Source organism: Gorilla gorilla, chromosome 11, assembly GCF_029281585.2.
Source record: "Gorilla gorilla gorilla isolate KB3781 chromosome 11, NHGRI_mGorGor1-v2.1_pri, whole genome shotgun sequence".
Taxonomy (NCBI): domain Eukaryota; kingdom Metazoa; phylum Chordata; class Mammalia; order Primates; family Hominidae; genus Gorilla; species Gorilla gorilla.
The window spans coordinates 117,690,526-117,715,138 of NC_073235.2; the positions used below are offsets into that span (position 1 = coordinate 117,690,526).

Consider the following 24,613-nt stretch of genomic DNA (forward strand, 5'->3'; position numbering starts at 1 on the left):
CCTTAGAGATTTTAGACAGTGAGCTTCATTATTTATCAAAGCCTCCTTATAGATAGTTAATGCCATTGATCAATTCACAAATGAAGGACCAGGAGAGTGTATTCTTAGAGTAAGTTTTCTGTCCTAAATAAAAGAAACTATCTATTAGGGAAATTTCTAAATCACATTATTACTGTTAAAAATGCAACAGGAGTGTGACAGGTGACAAAACTAACCCTATTATATAGGTTATGCATGTAATATGAAGTCATGCCTACAGTCAAGTTTCATGGACTGTAGTCTACCTATGACATCAGTGAGTCAAGTCAAATCAAATCAAGCCAAGGTCTAATAATAACCAATATACTCACAGCACTTGCTCAAAAAACCCTGAGCAGGTATTTTGAAATGATAGTTTCAGAATGTTGAGGGTAGTGGGAAGCAGTGTCAGAAAGAATATTCTAAAGATAAGCTGGAATATGGGATTTGAGAATCCAAGACGTCAAAGAAGAGACAAATGAAACTATGAGAATAATTATAAATTTACTGCATCTATTTTGGGAAGAGGAGGGTAGAATAATCCATCTATTTTATTTGGCTATAGTGATAAGTAGAGGTTTCAAGATAAACATTTCTCCTCTGAGCAACTTGAAAGAATGATCCATTTAGTTTTGTATCCCATTCCCTGTTCACCCCTGACCCCATCCCCATCACAGAATATCTAGCATTTGTATTTCATATATCATACACTTGAGTTAATATCTGTGGAAAGGATAAATACATAAGGAAAAGAGATGCAGGAAGCTGCAGAGACACTGGCCATTTATCTGAGAAGTGCCCAATGAGGCATCACTGGATAAGCACACGTCGGGTCGTTCTCCTGCTTCAGTAAGGTGGTTCTCCCTTCCTCTCCTCACCTTTCCCCACGCTTCCCGATATTGCCCTTCCTTCTTTTGTGTTTGTCTTTCTGTCTGTCATCATTGTTACAACATAGAGCTATTTCCACTTGGTGCACTGCTCAACAGCAAAATACTGGCCTTATCTACTAGATGGACTGGAACAAGAGAGTTTCATGGTGTATTGTCAAGCTTAAAATAGAGGACAGTTGGGCTAGAATTGACCTTGATAAGCCATTCTCTTAGTTTCATGAAGAACATTTGATTACAAAATTTCTGAGAATAGACTTAGTATACTCCAAAATAAGATCTTATATCTGTGTGCCACAGTTTTGGCATAAATACCCAATTATTCCCTTACAACACTGGAGTAATCCTTTATACAAAATCCTACCTACTTCCCAAGAGTGCTTACCATAAAAGGTAAGTGTCTGGATGTGCACATTCATGTGCATAAGTACAAACACAAAACGATAAAAATAATGACTTTAGAACAAAAATAATTAGGAGAAAGTAGAGCTATGAGGAAAAAAGTATTTTTGAGCATCTTTCTTTAGAAAATTCCGAGCCAAAATAACTTTTTACCTTATACCAGTATTGCCACTCTGTGATTATTTTAAAGCTGGAATGGAAAGGAAGTCTGAAGATAAGAAATCCCTTAATTTCATCAATCACAACAAGAGCCAACTTAGAAGTATTGAATTCTTCCTAATAAACTGTCAACTAGCTGTCAGCAACTAACTACATTTGCTGTGGAATTTGCAGGTCTGTGGCGCTGACATTATCAATGCTATGGATGCCTCAAGGCTCTCATAAAAATACCTGGCTTCAGCAATACGCATGCAGTTATCTCAGTTTAAAGGTATTTTGCTATTATTATTTTTGATGGCTATATAGGGAATGTGTTTAAAAGACATGACTATTTGGCCGGGCGCAGTGGCTCACACTTGTAATCCTAGCACTTTGAGAGGCCGAGGCGGGCGAATCACGAGGTCAGGAGACCGAGACCGTCCCGGCTAACATGGTGAAACCCCGTTTCTACTAAAAATACAAAAAAAAAAAAAAAAAGTTAGCCAGGCGTGGTGGCAGGTGCCTGTAGTCCCAGCTACTTGGGAGGCTGAGGCAGGAGAATGGCGTGAACCCGGGAGGCAGAGCTTGCAGTGAGCCAAGATGGCGCCACTGCACTCCAGCCTGGGCGACAGAGCCAGACTCCGTCTCAAAAAAAAAAAAAAAAGACATGACTATATGAAACATGGCAGCCTGGCTAGGGTGAAATTGCCTAAGGGCTTGGTTGCTCTGGGAGAAGCACCTGGGTCAGCCACCTTAGAGGATGAGAGACATGGCGGCAGAAAGAGGAGGTAGTTGTTTATGCAAGGATTTTGGCCAGAATCTACTCAGAGGTGGAGAACTTCTCGTTAAATAATAGAAAGTTTGTAAACAACTATGTACATTCTATTTTAGAAAAAGAAAAAAATTGGTTAAACCTAAGTAATCCTGTTTTTTTTTTTTATTTGTATAGATTTCCGTTAGCACACAGATGTATCCTTTGGGACTAAAATAAAAGAATTTCAATAGTATAATTTACAGGCTAAAGCAATCTTTACCTAACAGGCAGGCCATCTCGTCTGTAAATTTGCCTTGAACTACAGAAATTTGCGTCAATTAACTACCATAAGCAACTGTTTGCATTTCTTACCATAATTATCACAGTTACTTCAGGATCTGCTTACATTAATGGTCTTTAGACAGCATGGTTGCTGCTGTTATTTCCACTGCCTATTCCCGGGACTTTATATATGCCAATAAAAGTCCCAAATTAAATTACCTACAAACAGTTTTGCCTAACTGAATACCACTGAAAGCAAACAAATTTGGCATTATCTTGTTTAAGCATAAAAAATATTTTTATTCTCTAGAAACCCAAAAAATAGTAACAAAAAATTGGAGGCTGCTATGGTATGAATGAGTATGTTCTCCCGAAATTCGTATGTTGAACTCCTAATCCCCAAGATGACGGTATTAGGAGGCTTGTTTATAAGCTGCTCAGATTATGGTATTTTGCTATAGCAGCCTGCACAGAGCAAGACAGATACTTATACACTGTTTGTGGTGAAAGAAAATTGTTGACAGCCCTCCAGCTAGATCATCCTCATAGGCATAAGGTAACCAATCCAGACATGACACATTAGATCTAGTTATGCAAGCTCGGAACTGAAAAAGAGATTTTCTTGTGCAATGCTAAAGTATCATTAAATAATATCAAAAAATAAGTTTCAACTTTACTACACTTGGACTATGCCCTTTCCTTTGCTCAGTCAATAGTTGATTTTTCTATTCCATGCTTATGTACACTGATAAGCGAATTATGTTTAGAAATTGTTTTGATTGTTTATTCAGCCAAGTTATCTACCTATTTAGAAATAAACAAAGACTTACTGTGCAGCCAGACTGCTTGGAGATAAGGTCTGTCCATCATCCTCATTCCACACATGCGTTATATTATCGGAGTCACCTAAAGTAATAATTTTTATATAGGTAAACATTTAACATGTTTGCTTAAAGATTTTTTTTCCTCAGTGAAAACCATCCCAGGTCAAATTAATGAGGAGAAAATGCAGAAATCTGCAGAATCATTCTCAAAAGAATTGTACAAAAGACATCTATGCTCTTTTGTTGGAAATATTTGTGATATTTATAGGCAATAGATGCCTACTGATCAAAATAATCCCGATGGTCAAGCATATGCATTTCTAACAAGTTCTTTGTCTGTGCATCAAGCCACTACATTATTTTATCCCAGGACCTGCATATGCAGATGATTGCTAAGTACTATAATGAAGATTGACTACCACGTGATTTGTTAATCAAATGAAGCCAATTTTAGTCTTATGGGTCACTGGATTTTTTTTTTTTGCCTTCAGTTGTCTAGAATGTAGCCTCAGGAAACATCTGCCATCACTAATCTATATTTTCTATCTTTCAAAAAGCAGCCACTAATCTCAATTGAATGCAGCTGTGAATGCAAATTGACTGATGTTAACAGAACTGTTCTGAGAGTTCTCAAATAATATGAAGGTGCATAGTGTGGAAGGCAGTCACTAAGTTTGGTCTAATGGAAACCACATATGAAGATCTAATTCAACACCATGAGTTACCCCCAGAAGTTAAATAGGTCCCTAATTCAGACTGCTGCATAAGGTTGTATCATAAAAGAGTAAGTGTGCAACAGCATTCACATAAAAATTGAAAATGAAAATGCTTTAAATGGCCCCTGCATAAATAAAAACATCATAAATCCAATACTTTAATTCAGCTCCTTTAGGGAAATGATATCACTTATTTCCCTTCTCTTCAGACTCTACTCATTCCTTATAAATAATCCAGTATGTCTCAATGCTCTCATTTTTAACATTGGCCTAATCATTTTCAATGGGATATTTTATTACCAGCTTCAATAGTTCTTGTATTGTCTCTAGTTAGTGCAACCTAAAGCCGCCTAAAAAGGTACTAGCACAAAACTATGCAATCACCCATTTTTTTGCTGGTCCTGATTATTAACTTTATTTAAATTAGTATGTGTGTAAAAAGACTATCCCAGAATTAAAAATCTCCTTGTCTGTCACCTCTATCAGTCATGTTTAAGTAACATTTGTACAGCCCCTGCTATCTGGCAGAGTGGCTGTCTCAGTTTTTTCTGTTCAGCAGAGTAGAGTTTTCCTGTGCTCTGTTCACGATGCAGCTGAATATTATTGCTCTAATAACAGTAATGCATCAGTGAGTTAAAGGGCCAAGAATGAATGGGATGCCCAGAATAAACAAACCTAATTAACAATAGTAATACCTATTATGTATTGGCATCTATATATAGAATAACTATAGATTCAAAAACCTGTTGAGATTTATGCCTTTGCAATGTAAAGGTATATAAAACTCTTTTTCTAAGATCAAATTTTGCTCACTTTGAACTCCTATGTGATGCTCAGCAAGCTAATTGGTATTTGTAATACTATGTGGTTATAGAGTTTCTCTTTTTCATCAAGCCATTAAAATAAGTAACTAATAGAAAATTAACTTTATATTATCAATGACAGACTTGACCCTGAAGTTAAATAAAGACTTTTCCCTCTGGTCACTAAGGACTATAAAGTATATTGAAAGAAATACTATACTAAACAGGCCTTAATGAAATAGAAAATGTTACAGACCCTTAAAAACTGAGATTTTACTTCTTTTTTATTTGTAAGATTAGGCATACTTAAAATTGTATTCACAGGCCGGGCACAGTGGCTCATGCCTGTAATCCCAGCATTTTGGGAGGTCGAGGTGGGCAGATCATGAGGTCAGGAGATCGAGATCATCCTGGCTAACACGGTGAAACCCCGTCTCTACTAAAAATATAAAAAATTAGCCGGGCGTGGTAGCAGGTGCCTGTAGTCCCAGGTACTTGGGAGGCTGAAGCAGGAGAATGGCGTGAACCCGGGAGGCGGAGCTTGCAGTGAGCCGAGATCACGCCACTGCACTCCAACCTGGGCGACAGAGCGAGACTCTGTCTCAAAAAATAAAAATAAAAATAAAAAATAAATATATGTACTGGGATAGACACAGCTAAAAAAATTCACAGACACAGAAATATGGTGCATAGATAACCTCTTTTTATCAGTAAGGATTTCTATCCTAAATTACATCCTAAAAATGTAATTTTATATAATGTACTATTTTGCAAAAGAGCAAATTCCAGTGAGTCACAAACATAATCTCTGCTTCCAAAACTCAGTATTTATAAATGGACCTACTATGGAGTGTATTAACTGTGTAGCAAGCATCCTAGCTGGAGCCGAGCTGAGAATTAGGTATCTTGAGATAGGAAGTTAGAAGGCAACTTTCTTCCCAGGTGTTTATTAGCAACTCTCTGTTTTCACGGTTGCTAAGGAGGCTCCTGAAGAAATCTTGAAGTGTGCTCATACTTCAGGGTGGATCAGAGATAAACATGGTGTGAGGAAAGTAGGTAGAAATCAGAATGTGGAGAGGAATGGGGGAAGGCAGTGGAAAAAATGTAGCATATGGCTTCCCACAGAATAAGTGTGGATGGGGAGCCAAGCTCCATCAGTGACTAAAAGTGTGGGCTCTTCTGAGGTTAAGCAGGTACTTGCATGTCCCAGTGAGATACCTCAGAAACAAGTATGTCCCAGAAGGTAAATGTTTAAGTGATGTTGTTCATAAAAGAGCTCCTGGGGCCTAGATTTGGAGATACACAGATCCAAGTTCTAATCTCAGTTTGGCCACTTGCTGGATGAGTAACACAGGCCAAGCACCCAGCCTCCTTAAGCTTCTGTTTCTTTGTCTATAAAATGGGATAATAACTGTATCTCACAGAGTTATTTAGATGATAAAATGAATTTCAGATACTAAAGTACTGAGCATTGATACAATAAATATTACCTATTGTGTTCTTTACTTGAAAGAGTGGTATGAAGCCTACAAACCTATCTTAACCATTATATTAGAGAGAATCCAAGCAACTCTGCTATGAGATACCACCCCACTCCAGCATAACAGAGTAAAAAACCAAGGGAGAAAGGATGTTCATTTTCAAAAATACTGCTGAACACTGTGAAGACTAAGAATGAGGTGGCCTGGGTTACGGGGCAGGTATCTGTACTTGGACCAGAGACCCCAGTGCTTTTGAACTGTAGTCACTAGTTCTGCCTTCAATGACAAGTTTAAGTTCCCTGAAAGATTCCTAGAAATACTTAGGAGGGTTTTCAAAGTCTACAAAATTTCTGCTCAAACAGGTAGGGTTTTGAAGTTAGTAACTTTTAGGAATTGACATTAATACATCTGCATTGATATTCTTGGCTTGATGAACTCACAGTGCAGGAAATTTAAAAAGAAACAAAAGGTAAGTGTATCAAATTTTATGAATAAAAATACATTTCCTTGGTGTATGTTCTTGTCTTCTTGACCATCCAATGATGTGTTTTAAGACTTGCCAAAAGCCGGGCGTGGTGGCTCATGCCTGTAATCCCAGCACTTTGGGAGGCTGAGGCGGGTGGATCACGAGGTCAGGAATTCAAGACCAGCCTGGTCAAGATGGTGAAACCCCATCTCTACTAAAAATACAAAAAAGTAGCCAGGTGTGGTAGGCATCTGTAATCCCAGCTACTTGGGAGGCTGAGGCAGAGAATTGCTTGAACCTGGGAAGCGGAGGTTACAGTGAGCCGAGATCGCGCCACTGCACTCCAGCCTAGGCAATAGAGCAAGACTCCATCTCAAAAAAAAAAAAAAAAAGACTTGCCAAAATGATTAGCACAGTCATAGACATAAGACATGGTCACAGTTAAATACTGAAAACTGAATTACATTTTTCACCAGGAAACGTGTTCTGCTCCCTGCTTAATAAGAAATCCTGCTTACTTATCCAGCTTTTGAAGCACAGGTGAGCTTTGTACTTAAAATTTTTAAAAATGTAACTTTATTACTTTACTTTATATTAATTATAAAGGATGAGTCTGAAGATAAAAAGGAAAGGGTAATAAGGCGAACCATTAAGTTCTTAAGCCTTTAAAATGCAAATATGAAAAGAAAACAGAGGAAATAATTAAGTTTGTTAGCACATTGTCTGGTTTTCTAGCCTAAACTTTTTTTTTTAAGAGTAATCCTGTTTTTCTAATGGACGTCAAGACCATCAAATTTAATAACAGTCAATCCTGCAAGCTAACCATCAATTCTGCAATTGTAGATATAAAAAATGCTCTAGACTAACAGAAAATGGCATCCAAGAGTATTGTTGGACCCTCCAGTGAGAATTCTTCAAAGCCTTCACAGGCATGCTTTCTTTCTATATGAAAATTGATATTTCAATACTATGTAATGAACAATCAGATTTTGACCTGATGATCTCAGGATGCTTATTTTGTAATCTAAAGGGAAAAGTTGAAATACGTAAAAGCTGACAAACTCAGCTGAGAAAGCATAATTCTAAATTTATTCACCAGAGATAAATTGTTAACCAAACTTGGCAAGTAGGGATTTATTCCTTACATCTCCAAACCTTTGTCTGTCTGTGTCTGTGTGTATGTAGCTGTATGTCTCCATGTGAGTGTAGACAGTACTATTCTAGATATGCCAAAGGGACATTTTGTGACTCACTACCAACATGTTATACCTTGTCTTACTGGAAAATCAAAATTTGAAAATGAATTTAAAAATACTGCAATTCACTTTAGGCATTTGTTTCAAATAGTAAGGTAGAAGTCTATTTGTTGAGGCATAGTCCCTGATTTTTTTTTCTATACCAAGTGTAAACATAGTTTTACAAGCTAACAGAGATCATTTTCACCTAACTAAAAACCCTAGAAAGCCACAGTTCCCTCTTCTTGGCCATTTCTCCCTTTCTCCACACTTTGATTAACTCAAGATCCAGATTTATTCATAGCATATGTCCCCACCTAAGAATAATATCATCTCTACATGATTACTTTCATTGCACTCTGCTTTATATTTCCAATGGGCTTTGTGACACTGAATTTAACACAGTAAGATGGAAATATAATACCTTGAGCTGGGGAGTCCAGAGTGTACAGCAGATGTTTAACAGACTTCTGGAGGGTTCTGAAACCTTCGTTAGTTGCAAAACGTGGATAAACCTTCTGCACAACCAGCAGCACACTAAGGAGTCAAAAAACAATTAAACCAGATTCTGTTCCAAGGTTTGCAGACAGAAACAAAAGGTTATTCAAGGAGAAAATGGCTACAGTATAAATTATTCTTATAACATAAAAGACAAGATGCTACTTTTTGTAATTTAATTACTTGTTTGTCTGTTCATGCACAAAATCTCAACAAAATATTCTTAACCAGACAGAGCAGTTTATGTTTCCAGGTTTCTAAAACATCAGGAATCACCAGCCTTAAAGTAATGGAGCAAGGTTCCCATCAATTTTTTTCTAAGACTTAGAAATAAGTAGTTAGGAAAAGCAACTTTCAATTAAAGAATACATCTTTTTTTAGCTAAAAAGAAAAATTAAATATTAGAAAGTATTTTCATTAAAAACCAAACCCAAATAAAGGATCTAGTTTCAGGAATAATTATTATTTAAGTATTTATAATATTTATCTTTTGCTAAACAGATAGTAATATTTTTGAAGGAGAAAATGGAGCTTGCCCTAATTAAAGACTATATTCTATCTTCTAAGTGGTCTATAGGCACTATTCCAGAGGTAGTTCAAAATTAATATCCATACTCTGTTTCTATAGCTTTTATGTTACCGATAAGATGGGCAGTCTACACTGGGGATAGAAAATCAGAAAATTCAGTTATGCTTGAGTTCATCCTGTATTTGGAAAACGCAATTAGTTTCTCAAAACATGTCTTTTAGTTCCTTTATAGCCATTAGTGCATTTTAAAGAAATATTCTTATTGCACATGCATTTCTACATTATATAAGTACTGTGATTTATATCAACAGTTGAGTCAATGCTTTAGTTAAGTAGTAGGCTTTTGTTAAAAATTTGACATTGTGAAGTTAAATGTAGTACAAATTAGCTAATAGTAATTTTTCCCTATCTGGTTTCTTAGTAAACTGAATGTGTATTCCAGCAATAGATAGTATTTGTGTACACTTTCATGGCATTCTATAATGTTTTTGGAATTTTTGAAATTTAGATTAAGATGATGTTAATTTTAGTCCCCTAGATATGAATGATAGCTGTTTAGAGAACTAAATTTTAGGTGCCATCTGGGTAGTTCCTAGCATAACATAAGGATATACATGTGGATATGTGTGTATGTTTATAAACATACATAAAAATATATGCATATATATTTTCTAACATTTAGTTTTCTAATAATTCTATAAAATCAATTTATTTGTCCCATTTTGCAGATGGGAAAACTAAAGTTGAAAAAAGTTAAGTAACTAAATAACACAAGGTTATTTAGTTAATAATAAGTACAGCTGGGGTCTCTCTATTTCAAAGTTTATGTTCTATCCACTCTATATGTTGCCTCTAGCACAAAAGCTTTGCTTCAACATGGTGGGGAGGAGGAGGGCAGAACATTTCTGCACAGAGCCCACAGGCATTTTTAACTTGTCACCCAGCTGTGTTCCGAACAGTTGGCCACAGAGGCATGGCTGTATTTTTCTCATCTCTGCTCTGTATACATGACTGGTGATACCTCAGGCATTTTTATGTTTGCCCCAAGAATCTCCTGGTTCTCAGGTGTTGGGTTACTTCCAAACCCTAGCAACCATGGAGATCAGTTAGACTGTCTCAGGGCATAAATCTTGGTCGGCCTTCAAGCCTGACCCTCTGCCTAACTCACCTGACCTATTGTCCCAAAGTAACATCTTCAAAGACTGAACATTTGACAATCTCATTAAATCTTTCAGCATTATTATCATTAACATTATTAATTAAATGTCAGTAGACTTCATTCATCTTTATCTAACAAAATGTAACTTAATAAATAATGACACCTGGGCTTCCATCTTCTCTGAAATCCTTTACACCATTGATACTTGATATTTATTTTACTTCATAGATTATTTTTCTTCTCTTCATCATATAAAAATGGAAATTATCAAAGCAAAACATCATCAAAACAAAACGTCATCAAAAACAAGTTGCTCTCTGAGTAAAGGTAATTTTTAAAAAGAGTTTTTGTGATTTATGTCTCAGCATAGCCTTCATCTCAGTAAGGCAACAATCCTGTGTGTCCTTTCATATGCTTTTCTCGACTTTTGAGATTGCTCATTTCTGCTTATCACTGTCTTAACTTTAACATTATATAATCTGATTTCAGTGGTTGGTTTATATACAACATACAATGTAAAAAAATGCTGGAGAAATAATAAAAATTCCTGTGGGGTCCATTTGTCTCTATTACTTGTTCAACAAAGATTAAGATAAACCAATGAGACCATAATGTTGTGATAAAATACAGTCATTTGTGAGAAAATTATGGCTTTTAGTGACACTGTCAGTTTTATCATAATAATAAACAGCTGACTTTAAAAAGTCCAAGCCATGTATGTAATTTAGAATTTTCTAGTAGTCACATTAAAAAAGTAAAGGCTGGGCGCGGTGGCTCATGCCTGTATTCCCAGCACTTTGGGAGGCCAAGGCGGATGGATCATGAGGTCAGGAGATCGAGACCATCCTGGCTAACACAGTGAGACACCGTCTCTACTAAAAATACAAAAAATTAGCCAGGGGTGGTGGCGGGTGCCTGTAGTCCCAGCTACTTGGGAGGCTGAGGTAGGAGAATGGCATGAACCCAGAAGGCGGAGCTTGCAGTGAGCCCAGATCCCGCCAACTGCACTCCAGCCTGGGCAACAGAGCAAGACTCCGTCTCACAAAAATAAATAAATAAATAAATAAATAAGTAAAAAGAAACAGATGAAATTAATTTTAATAATATATTTTAACTCCATAATCCAAAATATTAGCATTTCAATATTTAATAAATATAAAAATTACTAATGAAATAATTTAGGTCTTTTACTGTACTAGGTCTCCAAACTTATGGGGCATCTCAGTGCAGATGCTAAATTTTAATTGAAAAGTCTTCACCTGTATTTAGATTTCATTAAATTTACAGATGAAAAAGTAGATTCACATACCTAAGCCATTGTTAACATACTAAAAAGTATTACAATAACTGAACCAAGTATCAGTTTTTAAAATTTAAATTAATCAAAGTTAGTAACGTTACACATTCAGTTCCTTAGGCACACTAGCACATTTCAAGTGCTCAAAAACCACATTAACTAGGGGCTATCATGTTAGAAAGATCAATTATTACTGGACCACTAAAAAAAGAGTTGTTCTGACTAAATAAAAGTCAGATGCTATTCTATCAAAAAGGCAAACTATACAATGGTAGAAAATATTTGGAAACCATTTATCTGATAAACAGTTAATTTCCAAAATATAAAGAAAACATAAATAGCCAATAGACATATGAAAAAATGTTCAATCATCAGAAAAATGCAAATCAGAATCTTAATATCATTGCACAGCTGTGAGGATGCATATTATTAAATAAAAAAAAGACAAAAAGTATTGGTAAAGATATGAAGAAATCCAAACCTTCCATGCTATTGGTAAGAATACAAAATGTTGGCTGGGCGCGGTGGCTCACACCTGTAATCCCAGCACTTTGGGAGGCCAAGGTGGACGGATCACCTGAGGTCAGGAGTTCAAGACCAGCCTGGCCAACATGGTGAAACCCCGTCTCTACCAAAAATACGAAAAAAATTAGCTGGGTGTGGTGGTGCATGCCTGTAATCCCAGCTACTTGGGAGGCTGAAGCAGGAGAATTGCTTGAATCCAGGAGGTGGAGGTTGCAGTGAGCTGAGATCATACCACTGCACTCCAGACTGGGCCACAGAGGGAGACTCCGTCTCAAAAAACAAACAAAAAAACAAAAAAACAAAATGTTATGTGTCCGAAACCTTTTTTTATTTCTTCTACAAAAAAAAGGGGGGGTGTGAATATATGTGCAGAACGTGCAGGTTTGTTACATACATATATGTGTACCATGATGGTTTGCTGCACCTACTAACCCGTGCAACCTGCAGGCCAAATCCAGCCCTAAGGCCTGTTTATGTAAATAAAAGTATATTAAATACAAAAAATTTGTTAAGCTAGTAGATTTCAAGTGTTCTCACCACAAAAAAATAAGTATATGAAGGAAACGTATATGTTAAATACCTTGATTTAGCCATTCCACAATGTAGATATATATTACAACATGTGGTATGCCATAAATATATACAATTTTTGTCAGTTAAAAATAAATAAAAAGAAATACTGCTGAATTAAAGAAAATTGAAGATAAAAAATTTACCAAAAGAATACAAAATAGGCCAGGTGCTGTGGCTCACGCCTGTAATCCCAGCACTTTGGGAGGCCGAGGCGGGCAGATCACAAGGTCGGGAGTTTGAGACCAGCCTGGCCAATATGGTGAAACCCTGTCTCTACCAAAAATACAAACATTAACCGGGCATGGTGGCACGTGCCTGTAGTCCCAGCTACTCGGGAGGCTAAGGCAGAAGAATCGCTTGAACCCAGGAGGCAGAGGTTGCAGTGAGCCAAGATCGTGCCACTGCACTCCAGCCTGGGCGACACAGCGAGACTCCATCTCAAAAAAAAAAAAAAGGAATACAGTGGAGTTGCTATGGAGAACAGTATGGAGGTTCCTTAAAAATTAAAAATAGACTATCATATATGATCCAGCAATCTCACATCTGGATTCTTATCCAAAAGAATTGAAATTAGAGTCATGAAGAGATAGTAGTATTGCTGTGTTCATTGCAGCACTATTCACAATAGTCAAAATGTGGAGATAACCTAAATGTCCATCAACAAATAAATGAATAAGAAAACGTGCTATATAAACACAATGAATACTATTCAGACTTAAAAAAGAATGCATTTTGAAATATGCAACAACATGGATGAACCCTGAAGACATGATGTGAAATGATAATGCATAACCACTTAAGCCAGTCACACAAAGCAAAATACTACAAAATTTCTTGTATGGGAAGTATCTAAAATAGTTAAATTCCTAGAATCAAAGAGTCAAATGATGGTTTCTAGGGTCTGATTAGAAAGGGAAATGGGAGTTGCTAATGAACAGGCATGGAGTTTCAGTTAAGCAAGATAAATAAGCTCTAGAGATCTGCTGTACAGCATTGTACCTATAGCTTACAATTTAAAAATGTGTAAAAAGGGCAGAGCTCATGTTAAGTGTTCTTATGAAAATAAAATAATTTTTAAGTCAAATGTCATTTGCTTCATAATAATTTGAAGCTATTTCTCTTTAGGTTTTATCTTTGTTTGGGATAGAATCTCATTCTGTCACCCAGGCCAGAGAGCACTGACATTATCATGGCTCACTGCAACCTCAAACTCCCAAGCTCAAGCGATCCTCCCACCTCAGCCTCCCAAGTAGCTGGGACCACAGGTATGCACTACCATGCCCAGCTACTTTTTTATTTTATTTTATTTTTTTGTAGAGATAGTATCCCACTATGTTGCCCAGGCTAGTCTTGAACTCCTGGGCTCAAGCAATTTTCTCATGTCCACCTCCCAAATTGTTGGGATTACAGGCATAAGCCACTGCACTCAGCTTCTTTTAAGTTTTATTTTATTTTTAATTGACACATAATTGTTCATATTTATAGAGTACAGTGTGATAATTTGGTACATGTGTACAATGTGTAAAGCTCAAATTAGTATAATTAACATATCCATTGCCTCAAACATTTATTATTTGTTTATGATGAGGACATCTGAAATCCTCTTTTACCGTTATTTTGAAATATACAATGGATTACTATTAACTGCAATCAGCCTACTGTGCAATAGAACAGTAAAATTTATTCCTCCTATTTAATTGTAACTTTCTACCCCTTGATCAACCTTCCCTCATCCTCCCCTTTCACCCAACCTCTGGTAATCATTATTCTACATTCTACTATGAGATCAACTTTTTTAGGATCCACATAAAAATGAGATTATGTAGTATTTGTCTTTCTGTGCATGGCTGTTTTAATTTGTTGAGGAACCTCCATATTATTTTCCACAATGGCCATTCTACTTTACATTCCCACCAACAGTGTGCAAGAGTTTCCCTTTCTCTGTATCCCTGCCAGCATCTGTTATTGTTTTTGTCTTTTTGATAATAGCCATTCTAACTGCAGTTAGATGATATCTCATTATAGTTTTGATTTTCATTTCCCTGATGATGAGTGATGTTGAGCATTTTAAAAATACACGTGTTGGCCATTTATATGTGTTATTTTGAGAAATATCTATTCAGATCTTTTGTCCATTTTAAATTACATTATTTGTTTTTTTGCTACTAAGGTGCTTGAGTTGAAGCCATTTATTAATAAGCTATTTTCATTATTATGCAGACTCTTTTACATTTATAATCATTACTTGACAACATACTCTATTGCATAGTGCCAAAATATGCAATAATTTTATTTTAAAATTTAAAGGGAATTAAAATAGCTGCAGAACTTGGATCAGAGGTTGTTGTTAAAATAGCCACAGCACAATGTTTTTGCCAGTGTAATTTGCTCCGCCAAAATAATGCCCAGAGTATTTTTAGATCTTCTGTCTTTTACTAAATATTATTTTATGGAATTTTTGTTGTTGTTGTTGTTGATGATTTTTTAATCAAATTTCATTGAGGTATAATTTAAATACAATAAGATGCACCTATATTAGGTGTACAATTAAATGAGTTTTTTTTAAGTTGTAAAGTGATAATTTTAATTGTATAAATTTACGGGGTACAAAGTAAAGTTATAAGTTTTGACAAATACACATACATGTAACCACCATGCCAATTAAGATACAAACATTTCAATCACCCCAGAAAATTTTTCTCATGCAATTTCTCCTGAATCCACTGATCTGATTTCTAACATTATAGATTAATTGTGTCAATTCTAGAACCTTCTATAAATAGGATGATACGCTATCTACATACACAGTATATATTTTTTGTTTTGATGTTTTTGCCAGCATAATATTAATGAGACTTATTTACCTTGTATGACTCAATAATCTGCTTATTTTTATTGTTGTGTTGTATTTTAATATATGAATAAACCACAATTTGTTTTGCCATTTTGTTTATAGAGATTTGATTACCTGGCTCCACTTTTAGCTATTATCAAGAAATAAACATCAGCATACAAGTCTTCATATAGGTGTATATTTTTATTTTCTTGGATAAATACCCAAGAGTAGAATGCAGCCTCATATGGATCTACTGTTTTACTTCATTAGAAGCTGTCACACTATTTTCCAAATGACTGTGTTGTTTCCCATGCTAACTTGTAATATATGACTGCTTCAGTTGCTCTACATTCTTGCTAATACTTGGAATTAGCCATCTTTTAACATTTAACCCATTCCAGTGAGTGTGTAGTGATATCTTATTTGGGGTCTGAATATTATTTTGACTCTTTTCACTGCTACACTATACAAGTCAAATAATTCCCCTTCTCCTTTTACAGATTCACCTGTTTGCTTCCTAAGACAGAAGATAAATAGGAGGAAAAGGATCAGAGTCAAAATTCTGAGTGAGTGAAAATTTCCCTAAGAGATAAAATGAGGGTTAACATAGAGAATCAAACTTCCTAATATCTTGCTTCTTCTGTATTCCAGTTATGGTGTGTTACCATGGAAAGAGTATAGGACTGGGATTCGAATTCTTTAAGTTTAGGTCCTGGCTTTGCCATGTACTAACTGTAGAACCTTGGGGAAGCCATTTGACGTCCATAAGGATTTGTCTCCTCTTCTATAAAATGGGAATCCATTGTCTCCAGCTCAAAGCACTATTCTGAGAATCAAATGAGATTGTTTTATCAATACAAGGGCTTATTATAAGGTCTTTGAACAGATATAAGCTCTTAAAAGCATTCCAAAAGTAAAAAACAATCTCTTCTGATGCTTTAGACATACAAAATAGACTACATCATGCTATTAGTGACATATAAGAGAGGCAGCCTGGGTTCTGGAGTTAGAAAATCTAGTTGCAAACCCTTCTAGATGCAGGATCTGCAAATACTTAATTTTTAGGACTGTTAATCTAATTTATAAAATAAATACTGTTTGTTGTAAGATTCAATGTGATCATGTGTACAAACGGCTTGGTAACATGTCTAGCATGTAATAGGCACTTAATAATCGAACATCATTGATGCAGTAGTTGGATTTTTAAGGCACATTTTCAAATTAGCTATACAGGGCAATCAAAACCTAAGTACTGTCCATTAAACTCTAAATACTGGCCATGCCCAGATCTCTTTTATGAATAAAGTAACCTTTAAAGGTGTTTCTCCTGCAAAGGTTTTAAAATCTTTATAACATATATACCAAGGCTAACTGATATGCAGGCTTGGAAGGTCATTTCTAAGCTGACTACACATGAGGGAGGCCAACCTCTTTGAGGTGGCTTGGAACAAAACTCTTACCAATATGGTTGTTTTATGTTGGATGGTACCAAACAAAACTCACTGAGATATTTTATTCCTGGATAGTTTAAATGCTAGTTGCATAGAGCTCAGGTTGTCCCTGAATGAACTGGAGTCAATGCTGCAATATACTGTTGGTCCTGCTGTACACCTCATTCTTAGAAGCTCTGTGATACCCAGTAACAATACAACAGTTAGGATCAGTTCCTCGTGGATGCTTCCATAACCTTGATGACCACAGTGTATGTTTCTTCTTTGCTTAACTAATACACTCACCTTCACTGCTAAAATCTGCAATAAGAGGCTGAAGGATTATTTGCTCTGTGTTTAAATAACCCAGATAACAGTAATCATCACAGGTAACATTTTTTTAAACACTTCTTTGTGAACACTAATATTACATTTAATTCTTACATTTTCTTACCTGTTTGCCTTTCGAAGAACATCAAATAGATTGCTTAGTGATGTGTCATTCTGAAACACATTTGGAAAACTAGACAGAAGCTGCCACACAGCTTTCTGCTCTTGCACTTGTGAGAAGAAAGACAGCATTCTGACTATTTCCTGAAACACTATCTTCTGATTGTTGGGGTCACTGGATAGCTTAAAATATAAAACCACAAACAGAGTAAAATGAGACTTTAACATTTGTAATCACGTGGTTTGCTGTTTTTAAAAGCATCAAAAATCTAGATTTTCACATAAGCAATTCTTTTAGATCTTCACTCAGTTTGAAGCCAATCTTTTATTTGGAAAACCAGCAACTACTTCTAATGTTCTTAAACATAATTGTATCTTTTCCCTGTAACTCCAGAAATTGGCATAAAAGTTTGGTTAACAAAGCTGTATTTATATAAAATATTTCAAATTATATATTTGGAAATTGAAATTAAGTTCCTAAAATAATATTAGCTCTGAGTAATGTTTTTTTTTCTTAGGACTTGGTTTAGGGTTGCAGATATATCTTCCGTATACTTATTACTAGATGTTATATTGTTTGGATGGAGTACTCCTTATAGATTAGTAGAGATACGGATAGATTTTTATATATATATAAAATATAATATAATATAATATATATAAGAGCGTGTGTGTGTGTGTGTATATATGTATACATAATTCAGGAAAATGTTTACTATTATAATTACACATACTTAGTGCTATGTGATTTTGAACAATGTCTTTTTTACCACATGTTCTATTCTACATGACTGCCAATTTTGTTAAAAAAAAATTGTAAGTACTTTACATTGGATTGGGGATTATTATAACTGTACTTTTTTGTGATCTCTCATTGTATGTGGGGTTGCATTAAATGTAGATTATTGGTGTCTCATTTTTACCATTGTTGTTTAAGGCTAGTGTATGTACTATTCATAATAGCAAAGACATGAAATCAACCCAAATGCCCATCAATGATAGACTGGATAAAGAAAATATGATACTATACACCATGGAATACTATGCAGTCAGAAAAAAAGGAATGAGATGATGTCCTTTGCAGGGACATGTATGGAGCTGGAAGTCATTATCCTCAGCAAACTAACACAGGAACAAAAAACCAAACACTGCATGTTCTCACTTGTAAGTGGGAGCTGAACAATGAGAACACATGGGCACACAGAGGGGAACAACACACACTGGGGTCTGTCAGAGGTGGACAGGGGGAGGGAAAACATCCAGATAAATAGCTAATGCATTCTTGGCTTAATACCTAGGTGATGGGTTGATAGGTGCAGCAAACCACCATGGCACACATTTACCTATGTAAGAAACCTGCATGTCCTACACATGTATCCTGGAACTTAACATTAAATTAAATTTGTTTAAAGACTAATGTATGCAAACACTCCATAGTAGAGTGTTCTTGCTTCTAATGTATAATATTTTGGTGAGAGGGATATATTGTTTTATCAAAATCTAACTTATTGCTGAGGAATCACATTACCTAACTTCAGACTATACTGCAGGGCTACAATAACCAAAACAGCATGGTCCTGGTACAAAAACAGACACATAGACCAATGGAACAGAATAGCAAACCCAGAAGTAGGGCTACACACCTACAACCATCTGATCTTCAACAGAGGTGACAAAAACAAGCCATGGGGAAAGAACTCCCTATTCAATAAATGACATTGGGATAACCAGCTAGCCATATGCAGAAGAATGAAACTGGTTACACCATATACAAAATTCAACTCAATTAAAAAATATACACCTTGCTTACACCATATACAAAATTCAACTCAAGTTTGATTAAAGACTTAAATGTAAAACCCCAAATTATAAAAACCCTGGAAGACAGCCTAGGCAACACAATTCTAGACACAGGATATGGTAAATATTTTATGACAAAGATGCCAAAAGCAATCAAAACAAAAGCAAAAGTTGACAAATGGGATCTAATTAAACTTAACAGCTTCTGCACAGCAAAGAAACCATCAACAGAATAAACAGACAACCTACAGAATGGGAGAACATTTTTGCAAACTATGCATCTGAAAAAGGTCTAATATCCAACATCTATAAGGAAGTTCAACAAATTTACAAGAAAAAAAAAACAACTCCACTAAAAAGTGGGCAAAGGGCATGAACAGATGCTTTTCAAAAGAACATATACCTACAGCCAACAAGCATATGAAAGAAAGCTCAATATCACTGATCATTAGAGAAATGCAAATCAAAACCACAATGAGATGCCATCTCACACCAGTCAGAATGGCTATTAAAAAGTCAAAAAATAACAGATGCTGGTGAGGTTACAGAGAAAAGGGAACACTTAAACACTGTTAGTGGGAGTATAAATTAGTTTAAACAGTGTGGGAAACAGTGTGGTGATTCCTCAAAGACCTAAAAACAGAGCTACCATTCAACCCAGTAATCCCATTACTGGGTATATACCCAGCAGAATATAAATTATTCTGCTATAAAGACATATGCACACATATGTTAACTGCAGCACTAGTCACAAAATAACAAAGACACAGAATCAGCCAGGTGCAGTGGCTCACGTCTATAATCCCAGCACTTTGGGAGGCCGAGGCAGGTGGGTCACTTGAGGTCAGGAGTTCGAGATGAGCCTGGCCAACATGGCAAAACCCTATCTCTACTAATAATACAAAAAAAAAAAAAAATTAGCTGGGTGTGGTGGCCTGCACCTGTAGTCCCAGCTACTCGGGAGGCTGAGGCATGAGAATCACTTGAACCCAGGAGGCGGAGGTTTCATTGAGCTGAGATAGCACCATTGCCCTCCAGCCTGAGTGACAGAGTGAAGCTGTGTCTCAGAAAAAACAAAACAAAACAAAACAAAAACAAAGACATGGAATCAACCTAAACGCCCATCAATGGCAGATTGGATGAAGAAAATGTGGTACATATACACTGCGGAATGCTATGCAGCCATAACAGAGAACGAGATGATGTCCTTTGCAGGAAAATGGATGGAGCTGGAGGCCATTATCCGTAGCAAATTATGCAGGAACAGAAAACGAAATACTGCATTTTCTCACTTATAAGTGGGAGCTACATGACGAGAACACATGGACACAAAGAGGGGAACAACTGACACTGGGACTTACTTGAGGGTGAAGTGTGGGAGGAGGGTGAGGATCAGAAAAAAATAACTACTGAGTACTAGGCTTAGTACCTGGGTGACAGAATAATCTAGACAACAAACCACTGTGACATGAGTTTACTTATATAACAAACCTGCAATGTGTGCCCCTGAACCTAAAATAAAAGTTTTTGAAAATTCACAATTAAAGAAAAATTAGCTTTTCAAACTAGGTTTGAAGTCATTGAGAAAAATAAAAGGATTTTACCCATTATTCTAAATTCTGGCAGTTATATGACTGTGACAGTTTAATTATTAAACTTGTATCACAGCCTGAGTAATCTCACCTAAAGATCTCAGAGAAAACAATCAAACTTCATTTACTGTAGAGCAAAGCCATATTTTATTTATAAAGGTGTGTCCACATTAACCATAATGTAATATTTTTGGTTTAGCATTGAAATTGTTTCAACCTTTCACATTAAATAAGTAATACTACTTAAGATTAAACTTCGTGTGCAAATGTCTATGTGAGGAAAACATGCCTAAGGTAAACAAATATCCCAGTCAGCATTTCCCAGTCTACATGGGCTATAGATTTACCCTTTAATTCATGTTGAGCCACTTTGTGGATCAAAGATCTACACTCACCTGGGAGAACTGTTTGTTTAGTTCTTGGAGAGAAGACTCTAAAAGGGTCATGTTAGAAAGGCAAAATTTGTTAAAAACATTTCTTCCTAGAAAGGTCCAAGAGAAGGCATCATCCACAATGTATCCTGAATAGCTGTCACACAGTTCTCTTCGTATATCTTCTGAAGTTGAATTTTGCTTTAACAGCTAAAAGCATGTGTGAAAAGAGTAAAATAAGAGTGTTAATAAACGTAGATGTCCAAATATTCTATTCTTCAAGGAATCTAAGCTGTCTTCAAAATAGCCATTTTGAGGTCCTCCATTATAGCAGCTATTAAAATAACAATAAAGTAGATAGGGTTTACCCATGAAACTTGTAGAGCAAATGCATGAATGTGGTAAATTCTTGTCATTGTTATTATTTAAATTATTTATATTTGAATTGTTTGACTGAACTCATTTCTTGTCTCTGACCAGAAAACCTCAATGCACAGAGTCTTTGCTTACAAAAATCTTCATGCATAAAAATCTTATTCACTTTTTCTGGACATTGAGTAGCAGAAACTCAGGTGTCCTAACTCTTCATGGCACTCATAGGAAACTAGTTGTGATCTTTGGAAGACTTCCAACAGAAGGAGCTTCGAGGTCTATTCCTAGGATGAACAGTGTTTATTTACAGAAGTGTACAAATATAGATTGCTTCATTTGCAAAGCAATTCTTCCATCTAAGTCTTATATATAGAAAGAAAAAGGAAAACGTATGTGAAAATATATAATAGCAGGCATAACTACTAAAAGTAGTCATTGGAAATCATTTTCATAATGGAATCATCATAATCTCCCTATATATTTCATAATTCAGGCCAGTCACAGATACAGCAGTATTTTACCCATAATATCGATCATATTTACCATTATTAAGTTGTTTAGATATTTACAGAGCTGATGACAGTTAGTTGTCAGACTTAAGGGGTCCATCTTAATAATTAATTCTTATTACTCCATGAGGTGAGGTCAATTTCATCCTCCCCTTAAGTGTGTATTACAAAACCTACATGCTACCTTCTAGTGACTCAAATTCTAAAAGTAATGGAACAAGACAGAATCCACTTATCTAGGATGTACTATAAGTGTTAGGCCTTCTAGTCATTCATCCGTATCTCTCTTCTAACATTCCACATAAACTCACCCAAAAATGATTTCTCTACTCATTCTTGCAAGTGTTGCAGAAAGCAGTAAAGAGAAAGAAAGAGGAATCAGAGAGATTGCTGACATAGGCATCAATATATCATCCTAATTTTTACATCCCTTCCCTGCTCCAACTACTCTAAAAATATGTATCCATACATAGAAATTTCATTTTTGGCTTATCTCCCCTGGATATATAGCTCTGTGCTGCCTCACAAAATTCTGAAATTCTATTCCATATGAGAAAGATAACTTGGGAGTTTCAATATGACAAAGTAGCATTTTGGAGAATAGCATTGCTCTTCTAGATATTAAAGAATTTATCTGATCCAAGGCAAGACTGTCTACTTCTAGGAACCAATATGTAAGAATTGGAATGGAATAGAATAATGTTCTCTAATTTATACACTGTGCTTGATTGGGGGAAGCTTTAGACTGGAATTAACTGGGCATATTGGGAGACTTCTATGCCAGACAAAAAACATTAGAAACCTCAAATATTATGTAAACTAGACTTTCAATGTCTAGATTGGACAGATTGAAAGGTCCTCTATTTTGGCCAGCATGGGCAGAGTTGATGAGTGTGATGCCATTTCCTGGAGTCCGCTTTTGTGTTGGCCTTTGGCTCATTTATATAACTCAGTTTATTGAAATGCCTCAGTTAAACAGAGTATTAATTTAAGTATAACTAACAAAGTCATATTAAGTAGCAGTGGTTATGGTTACTGGAATGTTAATAAATGTTAAAGACATGTCTCATGATCAGATAAAAGAAATGGTTGCTATATAAGATATAGATATATTATTAAAAATGCTAGTGTGTGTGTGTGTGTGTGTGTGTGTGTGTGTGTGTGTGTGAAGGTGATGGGGGAAGGAGAGAAGAAAGGTGAGTGGGAGAGAGAGAGAGAGAATAGTATCTCTAATGCCAAATGTTGAAAATGAAGTCTTTTCATTTCTAAAGAGCACATAAAACAGGACTTAAATACCTATGGGACCAGCCAAATAACTTAAATATATTAATCTGGCCAGATGAAAGACAATAAGGGGAAGTAGAGATTGTAGTTACAAAGAGCACGTGTTCTGCCTAAAGGCATTCACATTCAATTTCTTAAAATCTCCGTACACACACTCACACACACATTTAGCTCACAGGCTGCCAGTTTACACCTCTGATAGAAATTGTTCATTATCTTGCAATCTGGGAAATCTTAAAGTAGATGATCTCTAGGAAACAGAGAAATCGATAAGTATGCTCTCTAAAATACGCTAAGAAAAAGGATTTTCCTACTTTGGGGCAATATTTTCCTTAGCTCTAATTTTTCCCAAGACTTGATTAGTATGGATGAGGCAGCAAATTCAAAGAGCATTATAACTTCATTTGGTCTTTTTTTCTTTCCTGCTTCAGGAAATTAAAACATCACATATTATGCCACCCTAATTTCTTACTAAGTGAAAACTTTAAGTTCAATTAAGGGACTTAACAGGGAAGTAAATAAATACTCAAGATATTAAGGAATTCAGAATGTCTTAAAATTAAGCTGTTTATTGAAGGGTTCCTAAGAAAAGAAGTTGCCTGAGATATTACCCTAAATAGGAAAGGTGCTCCAAACATCTTGCTATTTGAGAGATCCCTCTATTAACCTAAAAGGCCTATGTTGAATCACTCTACCCATTACAAAATTGAATCAAGTTACCTTTTCCAAGCCAAGAATTCGTGCGAGCACTTGACTGCCATTGAAAGTATATGTTCCGGGGATTTCCAAATCAGAACTTGGACTGGGAAATACTGTGGCTGTAATCAAAGAAGGAACAGATTAGCATTCCACACACACACACACAAATGCACAGGACCACATGAGAATCCATAAACATCACTTGTGACCTCATATACCCTACAGCAAGGATGTGCTCAAACATGCCTCTTCCATGGAAGTTTTATACTGGAAAAGTGGCAAATTCCATGAGTTTTTCTTTTCATATAAAATTGTGATGACTTTGGTCTGTTCTTGTTTTTTATCCAATCATTTAGATGTCATTTGCTTTCATTCCAGTCTGTGACATTAAACTTCATCACCAATATTATTGCCCAATAAACCGAATCATTTCTGTGCAGGCCTGGAGGATTTGAGGTGCCTACACTAGCTCCACAGATCCATCATATCCAACATCTGTTCAAAGGATCTGCCAATGCACATCTGGTGATAATGGTCTTTTCTTTTAATTATCCAATTGGGACACCAAAATCTGCTTAGAATCATAAATGCTCTCCTCAAAGTGCTTTCTGAATGATATTTTAGATCAAATAAATGGGATAAAGCAATTAGCCTGGACTACATACAGTATACTCTAATTAAGT

General features: G+C 35.8%; 1 protein-coding gene across 1 annotated transcript in view; it reads right to left on the reverse strand.

The window, feature by feature from the left end:
- ABCA12 (ATP binding cassette subfamily A member 12) overlaps positions 1-24,613 on the reverse strand; it is a 199,381-nt gene that overhangs the window by 95,519 nt on the left and 79,249 nt on the right. The window contains exons 5-9 of the mRNA XM_019021763.4: positions 23,952-24,049; positions 21,091-21,276; positions 17,308-17,486; positions 8,431-8,543; positions 3,312-3,387 (exon numbers count right to left, since the gene is read on the reverse strand). Coding sequence (XP_018877308.3) covers positions 3,312-3,387; positions 8,431-8,543; positions 17,308-17,486; positions 21,091-21,276; positions 23,952-24,049 — 652 coding nt within the window. The remainder of the gene's footprint in view (positions 1-3,311; positions 3,388-8,430; positions 8,544-17,307; positions 17,487-21,090; positions 21,277-23,951; positions 24,050-24,613) is intronic.